This window comes from Oncorhynchus nerka, linkage group LG26 (genome assembly GCF_034236695.1).
Source record: "Oncorhynchus nerka isolate Pitt River linkage group LG26, Oner_Uvic_2.0, whole genome shotgun sequence".
Classification (NCBI taxonomy): Eukaryota; Metazoa; Chordata; class Actinopteri; order Salmoniformes; family Salmonidae; genus Oncorhynchus; species Oncorhynchus nerka.
The window spans coordinates 2,466,514-2,480,556 of NC_088421.1; the positions used below are offsets into that span (position 1 = coordinate 2,466,514).

At 41.6% G+C, this 14,043-nt stretch overlaps 1 protein-coding gene across 3 annotated transcripts; it reads right to left on the reverse strand.

Moving 5' to 3' along the window:
* Nucleotides 1-13,970, reverse strand: LOC115110016 (serine/threonine-protein phosphatase 4 catalytic subunit B). Of its 3 annotated transcripts, none has more exons than XM_065011101.1 (9): nucleotides 13,854-13,970; nucleotides 13,077-13,285; nucleotides 12,941-12,992; nucleotides 4,375-4,425; nucleotides 4,081-4,182; nucleotides 3,573-3,746; nucleotides 1,973-2,099; nucleotides 1,592-1,781; nucleotides 1-1,389 (listed from the first exon to the last, which is right to left on the reverse strand). In XM_065011101.1, the coding sequence occupies exons 2-9, from the start codon at nucleotides 13,184-13,186 to the stop codon at nucleotides 1,260-1,262; spliced, it is 936 nt and encodes a 311-aa protein (XP_064867173.1). In that variant the 5' UTR covers nucleotides 13,187-13,285; nucleotides 13,854-13,970; the 3' UTR covers nucleotides 1-1,259. The 3 variants fall into 3 exon arrangements, with proteins under 3 accessions (XP_064867173.1, XP_064867171.1, XP_064867172.1); XM_065011099.1 differs by having other exon boundaries at nucleotides 13,077-13,358; XM_065011100.1 differs by having other exon boundaries at nucleotides 13,077-13,358; nucleotides 13,817-13,970.
* Between the last annotated feature and the right edge of the window lie 73 nt (nucleotides 13,971-14,043).

Consider the following 14,043-nt stretch of genomic DNA (forward strand, 5'->3'; position numbering starts at 1 on the left):
TAAAGGAGATTGATACAAAAAGATTTTATTTTCACAATATCAAAAGTCAACAGTGAACCCTACAGAGATTTGTGGATCAATAGGCATCAACAGGGTAGAGAGAAAAAAAATAAACAGTTGTGTGTAGTGATCCCATTTAACCAGTTACTTTATTTTTGTTTGAGTGTAGGTGCATGCTGAGTAGCATTGAGAACAATGTTTTTGAAAACTGGAGTTGGAAACAAAACACAAGCAAACAGTAAACAGAAATAGCAAACTGGAGCAAAAATCATTTTTGCAGTTCACCCTTTACACAACAGTTATACAAAAATCTAAGAAAAGAAAAATGTGTAAGAAATTATGCATATGGAAAATTCAACCCAGAAATGGGGTTAATTTCCTATATCTGCAGATTAAAATATTCTCATCTCCTTTCAAGTATCCCGCCATCTGTAGGACAATGTTCCCATTTTCAAAATGTAAAAATACTACAAGATTAGGGGGAATGGCAAATACCAAACAACTCAATGGCGGCAAGAGGGGATAAGAGAAGTTAATAGGAGGGGAGGAAGAAAAAGGAGAACTCTGTGATGGTCATTTTATAGAGCTGAAATAACAACAGTCATGGGCAGTTTCAAACGGACCCAAAGCGGCCACAACTAAATACTTCATGATCTTCCGACCAAGGTCTGGACAGTATCAGCAGTATGGTAATAGCTCCACCTCATCCTCTGATAGGGTAGATAAAGGGCTAGGTAGAGTTTCTGCCATATTGCTCACACCGACACAGCGCTTTCATTTCTCCAGTGGGGAATCAAGAAGTGTCTAGAGTGGGGTTTGCAACCCTGGTCCTGGAGTGCGGGAGACACTTCCTGTTTTTGATTAAACTGACCTGGAAGACCAAGTGTGTTGAATTTAGGCAATCACTGAACAATAAGCTTAGTAGCTCAGTGTGGCTCTGAGACAATTTTACAGTACCTGCGGCACTCCAGGAACAGGGTTGTCTACCCCTGGTCTAGGGGTCAGTTTGAAACAGAACTGAAGAGATTCAAGAGACCAGAATCCATCCTAACATAAAGGGCGCGTTCCTCTGCCCAGGCATTGCTGACGCATGCCAGATCTTACAACCCCTGGATAGGTATTTTAAGTATCAGCTAACCACATCAAGTTATAGCAAACGACGACAGTCGATGACGTGGCACGTAACCATTGGTTGAGGCACGCAACGTCTAAGCAGGGGAACGCGACCAAAGGCGCCATATTCCCTCCAGGGTGAGAGGTCACAGGAAGTAGTCTGCCACTGGCTTTTTGGAGGGAATGCCCCTGGTTTCCTGCGGAGCGGCTTCAAATATGATGAACTCCCTCTGCAGGTGCTCATCCAGCTCCAAGATGGCCGCCACATTACCACATCTGTTTGTCACAGAGAGAGAGAGAGAAGGGGGCAGGAGAGAGAGGTGGTTGCTATTGCGACCTAAACATTGTTATAAGCTAACAAAGCACATGCATACACAGCAGAGTTTGGCCATAAACTCAGCAGTTCAAATACAGAATATATAGGACGGGAGAAGAAAACGAGAAAAGCGAGCAAGAAAAAGATGGACAGGACACAGACCTGTAGCAGTAGTTGGGTGCAGACCACACAGTGAGCACGGTCTCATTGAAGTGCCACTTGTATCCCTCCATGACCAGCTGGTGGGCCCTGCAGATCATGTGGATGTCGTTGGCTGCGTTGAACTGGGCCACCACGTCACTGCCAAACAGGTAGCCCGCCCCCCGAGGGCTCACACCCCACCCTGTGGTGTCTGGGAGAGAGAGGAGCAGAGAGACATTCTGGTTGCTACTGGAGTCATCTCATTCCTTTTCGTTGGGGCATAGATGCTACAATGTGTGACAGGAAGACTTGGAGGAATCTTCACCATCTTGCTTACAGCTACACGTTTTTGGGGCAGAAGTTTATTTAGGGGGTTGTTTCTGGACAGTACCAGTATCTTACCTTCTGGGTCAGACCACAGCAGGTCACACATGGGGCCGTCGTGAGGTACTTCCTGCTTCCTGTCGATAGTTCTGATTTGGTCCAGAGTTTGAATAGATGGAGAAAGGCCGCCGTGCACACAGAATATCTACACAAAGAGAAAATATAAACAGCATGTAAAGGGTTGGTCCCATGTTTCCTGAGCTGAAATAAAAGACCCATGACATTTTTCATACGCACAAAAAGCTGATTTCTCTCAAGTTTTGTGCACAACTTTAGTGAGCATTTCTCCTTTGCCAAGATGATGCGCCACACCTGTCAGGTGGACAGATTAAGAAGCCGATTAAACCGCATGATCATTAGACAGGTGCACCTTGTGGTGGGGACGATAAAAGGCCACACTAAATTGTGCAGTTGTGTCACACAACACAATCCCACAGATGTCAAATTGAGGGACTGTGCAATTGGCATGCTGACTGCAGGAATGTCCACCAGAGCAGTTGCCAGAGAATTGAATGTTAATTTCTCTCCCATAAGCCATCAACATCTAGAGAATTTGGCAATACATCTAACAGGCCTCACAACCGCCGACCCCATGTATGGCATCGTGTGGCAAGCAGTTTGCCGACGTCAACATTTTGAACAGAGTGCCCCATGGTGGCGGTAGGGTTATGGTATAGGAGGCATAAGCTATGGACAACGAACACAATAGCATTTTGTTTAATCAAAGGCAATTTGAATGCACAGAGGCCCATTGTTGTGCCATTCATCCACAGTCATCACCTGAAATTGCACGGCCCCATGTCGCAAGGACCTGTACACAATTCCTGGAAGCTGAAAATATCCCAGTTCTTCCATAGTCTGCACACTCAGAGATGGCACCCATTGAGCATCTGTGGGATGCTCTGGATCAACGTGTATGACAGCGTGTTCCAGTTCCTGGCAATATCCAGCAACTTCACATAGCCATTGAAGAAGAGTCAGACAACATTTCACAGGCCACAATCAACAGCCTGATCAACTCTATGCGAAGGAGGTGTTGCACTGCATGAGGCAATTTCATTTTTTCCCAGTGTTTCTGTGAGCAACAGATTCATATCTGTATTCCCAATCATGTGAAATCCATAGATTAGGGCTTAATTTATTTTATTTCAATTGACTGACTTTCTTATATGAACTGTAACTCCGTAAAATATTTAAAATTGTTGCATGTTGTGTTTATATTGTTGTTCAGTCTAGTTAAGGCCTTACACAATCAAACTCCAGAAACAGGTTTATTTAAAAACATTCTTCCTCATACAGCAGCAAAACACGTTTGAACCGATGAGTGCAATTGCGATCGTTACTTGCATTAATTACAGAGATAACAATTACAGAGGAAATCTAGAGCTAGCAGGAAAGATATAAATAGGGGAGATTGTAGAGAGTCATGCTGTTTTAGTGAGACTAGCCATCTAACCATAACAATCTAGCCTGGTCCCAGATCTATTTGTTCTGAATGGTCAACTCCTATGTTCATTGTCACGTCCCTACTTGGCATGACCATAGGAGTTGGTAAGATGGCACAAATAACAATCAGAGAGAAGCAGAGAAATATGACTGAAGGGGCCGGAGAGCGCACCTTGCCGTCGATGATGGCAGAGAGGGACAGGTAATCAAAGATCTCGGTGCAGTATCTCCAAACAGTGACCGAGCCGTACTTGCGGAGGCACTCGTCATAGAAGCCGTAGACCTGTGTGATCTGCCGTGACTCATGGTTCCCTCGGATCAGAGTGATCCTGTCTGGATACCGCACCTGTGGGAGGAGGAGGGGTTAAGTTATGTGTTAGAATGGGTCCTTCAGAGGGACCCTACTGGCTAAAAAGCAAATGAGAGGGGTGGTAGGTCCAACTTTGACCTATAGGGAGCTTAGGTTAGTAGTAGGGCTAGACACAAAGGGCACACATCGCACAGTACAATGAAGAAGTACACAAACATTTCCAATCATTGCATTTCCTGAATTTATATAATTCAATTTAAAACTTAACGCCCACCTTGCATAGCATTAGAAACACTACTACAGAGGCGGTAAAAGAGAGTCAGAAGAATAAAAATAATTGAATAGCTTTGATTTGGCTTCTCTCGAGTACCTTGAGTGCTAGCAGCAGCAGGAACGTCTCCACACTGTAGAAGCCTCGGTCCACAAAGTCACCCATGAAGAGATAGTTTGTCTCCGGAACATCGCCCCCAACCTTGCACACACGCAATTGAAGTGTTAAATAATGACACAGCAAAAAGGGCACAGTAGAATATGACATGTATGTAAATTACATAGAGTTTATGGCATTATGAAGACAAATGGTGCATATGTTGAGTTTGGAACTGTACACACACACCACACAGAAATCATACAGTTGAAATGCAGACAAAAGGAGACAACTTACTCTAAACAACTCCTTCAGGTCATAAAACTGTCCATGGATATCCCCACACACCTGTGATAGAAAAGGAGAATTGTAGGGAATTAAAAGGGAAACAATTCAGGAAGTAAAGCTGAGCAAAAATGTATTTAATCCACTAATACTAAACATGTGCTTGTAACATAGAAAAATCTATATTTTTTATTTTAATCTACCTTTGGGCAGCGTGTGCTGGCTCTACCACCCGAGCAGTTGGGAGGGGGGGGGGGACATCTTCCCTCTTTCTTTCTACGTGTCCTTGTTTTGTATGTCGTGTTTTGTATTATTTGTTCTGCACCCAGAACTCTGGGTCTTGTTGTTCCTGTATGCTCTTTTATGTTTAGATAAGAATTGTATACTTGTCATGTATACCTACCTATACACCATTCTTGTGTGTGTTTAATAAAAATATTTGAAACAGAAAAATCTGTATTTTTTGTATTTTGACCTTTAACAACGTTTATTAGAGGTAAGGGTAGCGCTATCTTGAATTGCCATGGTAGCGCCGATGTGTCATTGCATTGGTAGGAGTGAGCAGACTGAGTTTTGGCACAGAGACTGCAAGTGACAGAGACTTTCCTCGCCTCTACTGGACTGCGATCAGGACAACAATATTAAGGAATGAAACTGTATACAATTAATTTGGATGTAATGACGTGTACACAATTAATTTGGATGTAATGACGTGTACACAATTAATTTGGATGTAATGACATGTACACAATTAATTTGGATGTAATGACATGTACACAATTAATTTGGATGTAATGACATGTACACATTTTTTCAGTTGAGTCGGTGAAAATGAAATTGACAACAAAATCAGCCAAAATGAGGCAAAGTAGTTAATAACTAGCTAGCCAGCCTACTTGATTGAGCTCAACTTGTCTTTATGTAAATCTTTTCATTGATAACTACAAACTAAAATACTCCTATTGACACTTTGAAGAGCATTTGTCATTAGGTATGAGCTAGACCTAGCTAACACGAACTGGCTAATGATTAAGTTAAATATGAAGAAGTGCTGCATGGTATACTGGTACCACGGTACCGAAACATCATGATACTTATGGATACCAACCTTTTAGAACACCATAGTGCCGTTTCATATGATACTACCTGCGTTATGTGTTAATAACATTTAGACTACGGGGGGGGGGGGTGAAGAAAAGTGGCATGGCTAAACACAGAGTTTAGCTTAAGTACATGTTCATTAAAAGTAGTTAAACCTACGCCCCGGTTTGTCATTATCCCCACATAAGGAACAAACATAACATGGTGTCAAATCGGTAGTCGCTATGACGAGACAAAGAGAAAAGAAAGCAGTACTCCGCAAATTTCCGTGATGAAAATTGAACATTCTACCACAAGTGAAGTGACGTGAGTAGTCGAAGATGCTAGCATGCAAGAGCGAGGACAACGAGCCACAGCAGCAAGAGTGACAGTAGCGAGAGCGAGGCTGCATTGGAATCTGTTGACGAGCAAGTTGATGAGCAACATACTGAAGTGAGAGAAATTGACACTGTTCCTGTTCTCCGTCATGGATAGGCTTAGTCCTCCTACACAGTTAACAGGAAATCTAGCTGACAGTTGGAAACATTTCAAGCAGAGATTCAATTTCTACCTAGCAGCCAGTGGAGCAGGGGGAGATGACAAATGGAAGGCTTCCATTTTTCTGCATGTTATTGGAGAGGATGAATTGGACATTTACAATAGCTTTCAGCAAGACGAGGCAAACTTGACATTGACTGTCCTAAATTTGAGGAGTACTGTGTACCATGCCAGAACGTCACGTTTGAGAGATACAAGTTTCTCTCATGATCAGAAACAGGGTGTCAGTTTTGACCCGTATTTGGCTGAGCTGAACACACTGAGCAAAACGTGTGAATTTGAAAAACTGAAAAAGACTCACTAGTGAAAGACTTTCCTGTCTGTGGCATACTTATAAAGCAGTGAATGTGTCCAGCAGCCAAAACCACCAGAGCACAAGCTAAAGAGCTGCACAGGGATGAGACGTCAGTGCATGCAATAAAAAGAGAGGAGCACCACACACACACAACACCTTACAAAACAAAAAACAAGCAAAAGAGGGAAATCAAAACACTACATGTGGAAAATTTGGATTTATCGACAAGCAAAAAAATTGCCCTGCATATGGCAAATCATGTAACAACTGTGGGAAAAATAATCATTTTACAAAATGCTGCAAAGCAAATGGTTCACACAGTCAAGGAGATTGAATAAATCTTTGTTGAGTCTGGAAATAGGCAACGCAATAAAAGCTGAATGGATTGTGCCATTCACTGTGAATGAAACAAAAATACCATTCAAGCTTGATACTGGAGCACAGGTAAACCTGTTGTTACTGGATGACTACAAAGCACTGAAGGTGAAGAGCAAAATACACCTGGTGAAAATTAAGGTTACTGGTTATACTGGGGAGAACGTACCAGTCAAAGAAAGCTGAATAGTAACTTTACAGCAGAAAGGAAAACAGTTCAAAGCACAGCTGCTGATTGTGGAAAAGTGTACAGCCTATTCTAGGAATCAATGCATGTGAAAAGCTCAATTTGTTGAAAAGAGTGTATGTATTGACATTACAGACTGAAAATGACCAAGAATCGCTACTGGCCGAGTATGAGGACATGTTTGAGGGTCTTGGATGTTTACCAGGAGAACACAAAATATGTACTTCTGACAAAATTACTCCAGTTGTGCATGCATGCAGAAAAGTTCCATTGATCATGATCTTCGAGCACATTCCAGGAGTGGAGACCATGATGGATGACATCATCGTCTGGGGGTCCACAAAAGAAGAACACGACGCGAGAGTGAAAAGTGCTGGACCTGACACGGAAAGTCAACCTAAAACTAAACAAGGACAAATGCGAGTTTGGTGTGAAAACCCTTACCTTCGTGGGAGACGTACTTTCAAAGGAAAACATTAGCCATCAACAACATGGAGCGCCCGAAGAAAAAGGACGACGTGAGATGCTTCATGGGCATGATCACCTACATTGCAAAGTTCATTCCGCAACTGTTAGCAAAGTCCGCTCCACTCAGATGTCTTCTGGAACAGATAAATGAATGGGAATGGTCCCATGAACAGGAAAACTGCTTCAAAAACAAAGACAATCACAGAAGAGCCCGTGCTCAAGTTCTATGATCCAGAGAAAAGCACAAGGATTTCTGCAGACGCGTCAGTTTGGCTTGGGAGACTTCAAAGTAGACACGACCACAAACCATTGGTGTCAATCATGTCTAAGCCACTGAATGATTGTCCAATGAGAATCCAAAGAATGTTGACCAGACAGCAAAAGTATAATGTGAAGGCGATCTATACCCCGGGAAAGTTTGTTCGCCGCCGACACTTTCTCAAGCAGTCGACAAGAAAGAGAGCTTCGAAACACAGAAACGCACAGATTCAGGCCTACGTCGACATGATCGTACCATCACTTCCTGTGTCTTCTGAGAGAATGGAGCAGATCAAAAGAGAAGCTGCAGCTGACCAAACAATGATAGAGTTGAAAGAAACAACACTGATAGGATAGCCCGCACATGAAAACAACTGTCCAAGGAGAATACAGGATTACTGGATGTGCAGGGCATAGCTCACCGTTGTGGATGACAGTGTTCAAAGGCAACAAGATTGTCATGGGAATGACACTACGCAAAGAAACGCTACAGGAAATACACAAGGGCCACTTGGGTGAGGAAAAATGCAAACGACAAGCACGAGAAGTAATGTACTGGCCAAAAATGAACCAGGCTTCATGTGAACTGTGTTTGACCGCCACGGCCACTCTTGGAGCTCAGATGCAAAAATGTAATACCAACGTTTCGACAGCCAAGCTGTCTTCATCAGGGTATAATCACAAACACTGCGGGATGACTCGTTTATATAGTGTCAAAAGACACTATTTCAGTCCATTTCAGTTTGTCAGTGATGTGTTCGCTAAGGAATTTGAAGATTTCCACGTTCTCCACTGCGGTCCCGTCGATGTAGATAGCAGAGGGTGCACCCTCCGAAGTCCACGATCATCTCCTTTGTTTTGTTGACGTTGAGTGAGAGGTTGCTTTTCAGGCACCACACTCCCAGAGCCCTCACCTTAGGCTGTTTCGTCATCATTGGTAATCAAGCCTACTACTGTTGTGTGGTCTGCAAACTTTGAGTTGGAGGCATGCTTGGCCATGCAGTCATGGGGGAACAGGGAGTACAGGAGGGGGCTGAGCATGCACCCTTGTGGGGCTGCAGAGTTGAGGATCAGCAGAGTAGAGGTGATGTTTCCTACCTTCACCACCTGGGGGCGGCCTGTCAGGAAGTCCAGGATCCAGTTGCACCGGGCAGGGTTCAGACCCAGGGCCTCGAGCTTAATGATGAGCTTGGAGGGTACTATGGTGTTGAATGCTGAGCTATGTCAATAAACGTATCGTTTGAGCCGTTGAATTGAGACTTCACTTTGTCTCAATACTTACGTTTTGCCTGTTTGATTTCCTTGCGGAGTGAATAACTACACTATATATATATTCTTCCATATTTCCATCCCGCGAATGCTACAATCTATCCACGGTCTCTGGTTAGGGTAGGTTTTAATAGTCACACCAGGTACCACATCTCCTATACACTTCCTCCTAAACTCAGTCACAGTATTCGTGTATGGGTCTTGATTATTTTCGCAAGCTGCCCGGAACATATTCCAGTCCATGTGACCAAAACAATCCTGAAGCGTGGATTCCTGAATAGTGCGAAGCATGTGTCCTTCCTGTTTGAGTTTCTGCCTATAGGACGGAGCAAGATGGAGTTGTGGTCAGATTTGCCGAAAGGCGGACAGGGGAGGGCCCTGTAAGTATTCCGGAAATTTGAATAGCAATGGTCGAGAGTCTTAGCAGCGTGAGTAGTACAGTTGATATGTTGACAGAACTTCGACAGCCGAGTTCACAGATTTGCTTTGTTAAAATCCCCAGCTACAATAAATGCAGGCTCAGGATATGTGGTTTCCAGCTTGCATAAAGTCCAGTGAAGTTCCTTGAGGGCCGTCGAAGTAACGGCTTGAGGTGGGATGTAAACGGCCGTGGCGATGACGAAGGAGAATTCTCTTGGGAGATAATATGGTCTCCATTTAATTGAGAGGTATTTTAGGTCGGGTGAACAAAAGGACTTGAGTTCCTGTATGTTTCCAGAATTACATCAGTCGTTAATCATGAAAAACACCCTTCTGTCCCGGAGAGAAATTTATTCCAGTCTGTGTGATGTACTGAGAATCCTACTGACTTTACCGGCTCTGACAGAGTATTCCGAGAGAGCCATGTTTCTGTGAAAAAAAGTATGTTACAGGCCCCCTTGCTCTAAGCTCACCAACTTTGTTATCACGAAGTCTAAACCTTTCGAGGGAGGTTCTACTAAGCCAACATATGGATTTGTTTAAAGATAGTCATACCATGGATCATTTAGATATTTTATTTTAGGGCCCCTGTAGGCATCAGAAAATATAAAATATTGAATTTGGCTTTCACTACTATAGCCCATTAAAACGCATTGAATAACATTCATAAATGGTAAAACAGACAGTCAAAAAATAAATCATAAGGAATAAGGTTTTGAAGTGTGTCATATATAGGAGATATGCTCCGGAAATATGTGTTCTTTGGACATTTTTAAACCCTTTTTTGTTGGCTAGTGCTGAGCGATTAGCTCTTTTTGAGGTCAGTTTAGTTTTAAATAAATCACTTTAAATGTTTTTTTATTTTATTTTTGACATTAAATGCATTATGTGGGTTGAATGCTGTAACACAGAATAAAACAATTAATAAAAATCCCATGACAGTAATGACTGCCCATTACTGCTTACTAACCATTTATCTACATTAATAAAAATATTTGATGAGTTTATTATTTCATTCAAAGTCATAATTTCATATAGAGCTGCTGCGGTCTGACAAGAATCACAATTTTAGTCGTTTTTCAAAGTAAATAAAGACATAGCCTACTTTTATGAATGCTGAATACCAACTATCAATCCCTTAGATCATGTATTTTCAGGCTCGCGAAGCAACTGCTTTCTATCTCTCTCCATCCTGTGTTCTCTCTTCTCTCAGTCTCAGGGTCTTGCGCCGCACAGACCGGACAAGTTTAAGTGTGCTTAACTATGTAGAATATTGGCCTGGAAACTACAACTCCCTACTACATCGCACAGTTCAGGCTTGATCTGATATATCTACAGAAACTGCATATTATAATAGCTTAAACTGAATGATTTTGATGGGAATTTGTGTATTATGTTAGATTGACTCACGGGTGTATCAATAGATTTAAGGATTATGGACAATCAGATATGAAATGTTACAGGTTTGCTCAAAACCTTTGGACAATAAAATGTAACTGTCACCTTGCAAGCCGTTTGATAACTTGAACAACTCCCTTCCATTCATTGTTCCATTTTTTATGTGCTGAAGGGTCATCATTACTTGGGGAAGATGAGGACGAGATTGAAAATGGACGAGCAGGAGGAAGTTTGAGCCACCACGTAATACTGCTGCCTCTGCCAAGCTTTTTGACTGGAAGGTAACTGTCAATGATTATTGTTATGTACCATTAGGCTTATGTATTTTTTTTTTTAAACACTCACTCTCTATATGACACTGTGGTGCACTGTCAGCTCTCAGACCTTTGTGTTGAGGATGACACTATAGACATGTCACCTGTGCACCAGGCAGTCAATAGTTGAACCCACAGTAACAGTAACAAGGAGAGGCAGGGGCTGAAGAGACTGGACAACATGCTGCAAACAGTGCTGGGGGACAATCACACCCTCGCAGGACAGATACATAGATATACATAGGTACTAGTGAAGTGACTCCTAGTCTTCACCCAATAGCTTAGATTGTCACTTGTCATTTCCCCTTTCTTGCATGCTTTTTATTTGTTCCCCTTTTGACTCTTTGTGTATTAGGCTATATGCCTAGTGGAATGTTTGTAAGAAGAAATTTAAGTTGTAAAAGCAAATGGTTATTATATGCTTAATTCTTATATATTGTAATTCCAGTAAAATTTTGATGACAATATCCCAAAGATGAAAGTTGTATATAATGTTATGGTTATGATAGCATGATGTAACTTGCACTTTGTTTTCAGGGTGGAATGAGATCACGTATTCCCTTAAGTAATATAAATCTTTCCATAAAGTTATGTATAAGTCTTTCCTTATCAAATGTAAGACTAAATGACATTTGTAATATGTTTTGGTGCATATATGCATTTACTATACTATCCAAATAAGAAAGTGTCTGATCGCAGAACATTCCATAAACTTCTACAAAAATACCACTTGTCTTTAAAACAGCTGTAACTCATTCACAGTTAAAAGGTATTACTATTCTAATATCAGACAATCCTTACAAAACAAGGAAGACTCAATATATTCTAAGTGTTTCTCCAGCTTCATTAGGAAGTGTAAATTGCAGTTTGGGAAAAAAGTGTATGGCACATTTTCACAAGTGTTTTTTCTTGACTGATTACCATTTGATTTACGTCATATCATTTGAAAGGGCTGTTTCTCAGCTTTCAAAATATGTATCATGTTTTCATAATGGTTTGACACCAGCAAAGTATAGCTCATTTAGGTATGCAAGATCTCAGTAAATTCAGGAATTTCAAAACTCTCCAACCGATGATGCAACAATGCCAATATGGCGATTTACAATTAAGTCAGGTTTACAGTCTATCGACATGTCTGTAGACAATTGTCTTAGCGACATCATGAACATTCTATCGTCGTCCGACATCAAACTTTATACTTATGAAAAAGTATAAACAAAACAGCCTCTGCATGACATCAGCACCCCAGTGCTCCAATTGCATACTTTATTTTATCACCAATAAAACCCATCCGTTTAAAAATGAATTCAGTAAATGTCAACCTTGCAAGCCAAGCAAATAAAAAGCTATTTTCTAAACCACGTTTTGGTTCGTTGTCTAGCCAGTTCAAATAATGACCAGAGTATAGCTGACAACGTCTAAACTTTAGTTACTTGTGATCCATTATTACAGGAAAGTAAAGCAACCTAATTATTTACAAGGTAATGGCGAGCTTACAGAAAATAGCTTAGTGCCATAGTGTGACAAAATAAAAGTTGGTCATTCTGAGAATTTTTAGAACAGCATCATCATCAAAGGTGGATTTGGTCTGGTTGCTGTGACAGTACGGTAACCACATCAACGGACACTGCGAGTTGCAGAGAAGTAAACTTTTTTTCACGTCTGTGTGACAAGGAAAGTGACGGTCTACAGACATTCCACCGGAGTATAAATCAAATGTTGTTTTGACCAGTGACACTGGTCACATTCTAATTGCCTACAAACATGTAGACCAAGTATGAACTAGACTTTACAGTTAACTGGGGTTCTAAAGCCTAGTGTTTCCATTGCCCCTTAATGTATTCAGCCATCCAATATTACACGTAACACGAGGGCTCAGATTGGGAAGTGCAAATAATGGCAGTCTAGGCAGATCTACGAAATAACCAAGGTGTCTTCTATTCTGAAAATACTCACAGTAACGGGAGAATCCACCCTCTGTACGTTACTCTCCTCTACCAGAATCTCCCTGTAACACAAACGACAGGCTTAGTGATGAAGATTTAGATAGTATCAGAAATGTGATAGTAATATGGCCTTTGTGTTTAATTACCTGGCCTTGGCACACAGTGCTTTGACTTCATTTTCCTTGATAAGTTCACAACGCCTAAGTTGTTCTATCTGTCTGTCCAGATCACTGATGTCCCCCATTGTCACACACATATGGAGCGAGAGGCTCACACACAATCCTCACTCTGGGGTCTGGAGGAGTCACCTACAGGGCCTCGCAAACACAGTGTGTATTCTTCACACACAGTCACCCTGGTCCGGAACACACACAAACTCGCTGTTCAGGCAGTTATAGTCACAAAGAGAGAGCGGCAGATAGAGGGATCTATGGAAGAGTAAGAAAATACATTTTTTAGAGCATGGTAACATGTAGACATTGTTATATGTCTGTTCTGTTCAATGTGAGGACTTCAAATGGTGGAAACCCCAATAAACCAACTAGCGTAATAGTTAGCGTTACTAGCGAAGTTTGCGAGTTAGTTAGCATGAAGTGAGTTAAACATTAACATAATAACGTTAGTTAATTGGTAATACCTCGGTCAGCTAGTTGGCTGGTCTTTTCATTAAGGTTGGTATTATGGCTATATTTGTGTTCATATGGAATACACAGATAATTTGTGGTAGAATAGAGAACTGCGTTGTTAGGATTAGCTAACAATCTTGGCCTGTTTATCAGGTACTTACGAAATGCTAACGTTGCTTAGCTAGCTAATTTAGCTTGCTAGCTAGCTGTTACCAATGTGTTCTAGTCGAAACGTCGTAATCCAAAACTAACATAAATACCTTTGAATATTGGGGAAGAAGAACTCGAGATACATACATATAGCTGTTCCACGTAAAAGCAATTTTTCCGCTCCACCACGGTTATCTTTTTTCACCGGTTCACCAAACCACAGCCGGACGGGCTCTGTCTGCAACTTCCGCTGTCGGGAACGCGCATTTCGCAGTCATGAAACGGGAGGGGAATTTTTCAGTTTTTAAGCAAATTTCCGACAATTCTACATTTTAAC